This window comes from Zonotrichia albicollis, chromosome 6 (assembly GCF_047830755.1).
Source record: "Zonotrichia albicollis isolate bZonAlb1 chromosome 6, bZonAlb1.hap1, whole genome shotgun sequence".
NCBI lineage: Eukaryota > Metazoa > Chordata > Aves > Passeriformes > Passerellidae > Zonotrichia > Zonotrichia albicollis.
Window position 1 is genome coordinate 48760456 of NC_133824.1, and position 3218 is coordinate 48763673.

A 3218-nucleotide genomic window follows, 5' to 3' on the forward strand; every position below is an offset into this window, starting at 1 on the left:
TGCTAGGAGGAATCAGGAGCTCTTAGCACTGCCAACATCATCCCAAGCATTGCAGTGCCTTAGGAAGGGCTCTGGTATGAGGCAAGGACCTGCCCTGCTCCCCGAGCAGCCAGAGGCTTTAGAATGGCATAAAAGAAGGAATTGAACCACTTTGGAGCACCAGGAGCGCTGCATTCTCATCCTGGTGGCTCTTTCTCTGCCTTATCTCACAGTTGTTTCCCAACAATTTGGTGGGGTGATGGCACAGAAAGAAATTGCATCTTTGGCTGCATTAGAGTTCCACTTCCATTGGTTGGGTTGGTTGTTTTTTTTTTTGTTGTTTTTTTGTTTTTGGTTTTTTTTGTTTTTGTTTTTTTTTTTTTTTTGTTGTTTTTTGTTTTTTTTTTTTTTTTTTCCTGCAGAGGTAGTGAGTTTTGTCCAAACTCCATTCAAATAATAGAATTGGTTGTCTTGTCTCCTGATTTGAAGCTCTACTTCCCTGGACCATGTCCCATTCTCTGACTGCCTTCCCTCTCCTGACAGGTTTCTCCCATTTCTCATTTCTCTTCCTTGAAGGGCCATTGTCCCTCCAGCAGCAGAGGAATGCTGGTAGTGCTGGTGGCACCATAATGGTGTCAGCCCTGCCAGTGCTGCTGGAGCATCAGGCTGCTTCTCAGAAAGAGCTCCCTTGCTGGTAAGAGGACCGGGATCATTGCCAAAACCTGCCCTAGGCCCAAGGAAACAGAGCTGAGGCGAGAATTCCTATTTTTTTATTCAAATGCAGGCTCACTCTGCCCAAGGGAATGGCCACAAACAGTTACTTTGTGTTGATTTGGCAGCGCCTGATTTTTTGGTAGCAGGGGAGAGACACAGAAAGGGGCTCCTGTGAGAAGCTGCTGGAAGCTTCCACCATGTCTGACAGGGCCAGTTTCTGATGGCTTTGAAGATGGACATGCTGCAGGCCCAATTGGAGAGGTTGGTGATGCCTCTGTGATGACATTTGCAAGATGAAAATTAAAGCAGCACACACACAGTTGTTACCAGGGATGGTGAGGCACCGCTGCTGGGGCCACTCTGCTGCGGGTGCTGCCATCTTGGTGTGGCCTGTGGCAAGCCTTGCCTGCCTGGCTGCCCCTAGCCAGCCGTGCTGTGGCAGAAGGGCAAGGGCAGCAGAGGCAGCTACTCCTTCTCAGCACCGGACATAAATAGATGTGCTGAATTGCACCAGCACCCGTGGCGGCGGCTGCTGCCTGCGTGGTGGTGGCAGGATTATGTGGGCGGTGGTGAAAACATGGCGAGCGATTTCCCAATGTGGATCCTGGACACGACCAACCTCTCGGCACTGCGGAATATTGGAAAGATCGGCAACTGTACCTAGAGGGCATCAGTTTTTCTTTTAGTGAGAGAAGAGAGGGAGGTGAGGACCTGGGAGGTAGCACCAAGGTGAAGGCTCCCTGGTGCCTTCTCTTCTCCAGGCTCAGAGACCCTCAGAACACCCCCAGCTCAGAGACCTCAGAGAAGCCACAGGGAGGGGGTTGATGTGCCATGGAGACAACGGTGACAAACATAGATGTCACCCTGCTCCTGGAAGGGGAACACAGTGCTGAGAAGCACGGACTCCTCCTCCCCTTGGAGCTGCACCATCTGAGCCTGCTGAGGGAGAGGCCAAAGCCAGGGCAGAGGAAGAATTTCTGAAGGCACAAAACCACCAGCAAGGAAATCAGTAAAAACCAGGTTTAATATTAAGCAAACCAATGTGCTACCCGTATTTGTGTGTTTGTGTGTGTTCAAGGGCGTATGACAAAAGGACAGGGTGGACAAGGATTAAAAGGAAAAAGGCTTAAAAGCTTTACAGCACTCCAACTTAACAGTACTTCAGTAATACATTAAACTTAGCAATTCAGCAGAGGAATATCACTTAGCAGCATTTAACCTTATTTATATCTGATAGTTCCTTGCAGGCCCGCCCCATTCAGATGTCTCAGGCACTAACACAGCAGAGAGAGGTGGTTGGACAGCAGCAGTTGCTGGGAGCAGAGGGTGTTTCTGATCAGCGCCACAGGAGCTGAGCCCAGGGCCTGCTACTCAAGGCTGAGGCCTCCCAAGCACGGATCAGAGCCCAGAGCGGCCTGGAAAGGGGCTGGGGATGCAGCAGCACAGGGAGGGTGATCCTGTGGGTATTTATTGATCAGGAGACTCAAGGAATCTCTCAGCCACTGTCCCAGGGTCCTTCAGCAGTATAGTGGAAGAGATCAACGGACTCAGACCCCTGTGTCCACAGAAGGTTCATCTCCACAGGCAGTGTTTTCTTCTGGCTCCCCAAACACCCTGTGGATCGCCTCCCTTAGGGACTGGATGGAGGAGTGCTTCCTGCAGCTCTCCATGGAGCAGTGCCTCCAGCAGCTCCCCATGGAGCAGTCTCTCTTCCAGCTCCCCACCATGAAGCAGATGATGGGTTTGATGCTGCTATTGATGCTGGTGAGCAAGAAAACCATCTGGGAGGGCACAACGGTGTAACCAAGCTGCTGCAGTAAATTCCAGAGACTGAGGGGCAGATTGAAGAGTGCAACAAGGAAGATAACAATGTCAAGTGTCTTGAGTGGCTGCTGCTGTAAGCCAGGCTTGAGATGAATGAAGAGGATTGTGCTGGAAATGACCATAGGTGCTGCAAATAGGAAGAGGCTGAGGGCGTACATGGACGTGAGAATCACCCGACATTGCTCCTGCTTGTGTGACTGGCACAGGGAAGTCACGGTGGGATTGACAGCGATGACAACAAAGAGGAGGGCCCAGTACAAGACACTCATCACCACCCTCAGCAGGTGCTCAGGAAGTTGAAAACCACAAAAAAACAGGCAGAGGATGGACCTGCACCTTTCAATGCTGATGAATGTCAGCCGGTACAGCCCTATATTGTAGGTGAACAGTGACAGCTGGAAAAGCAGGCTCATATACATTGAGGGCATTATAGCCGAGCAGGAAACCTCCTCCACAAGGAATACCAGGGTGGAGGGCAACATGAAGATGAGGAAGAGGAAGTCAGTGATGGCCTGATAGAATATGAAGTCAGTGATGGCATTAATGTGCAGGAGCCAGAGGAACAGCCCGTTCCCAGCCAGCCCACAGAGGCCAACGTGCAGCATCACAATGTGCATGGCCATGCTGGAGACATTGATCTCACACTGAGCAGGTGCGTCAGTTGGTGAGATGAAAACATAGGACATGGTGCTCACCTCCAT

General features: G+C 50.9%; 1 protein-coding gene across 1 annotated transcript; it reads right to left on the reverse strand.

The window, feature by feature from the left end:
- Positions 1 to 2205: 2205 nt before the first annotated feature.
- On the reverse strand, positions 2206 to 3218 carry LOC141729261 (mas-related G-protein coupled receptor member A1-like). Its single transcript, XM_074542163.1, has one exon. It carries the CDS (start codon positions 3216 to 3218, stop codon positions 2241 to 2243), a length of 978 nt encoding a protein of 325 aa, XP_074398264.1. The 3' UTR covers positions 2206 to 2240.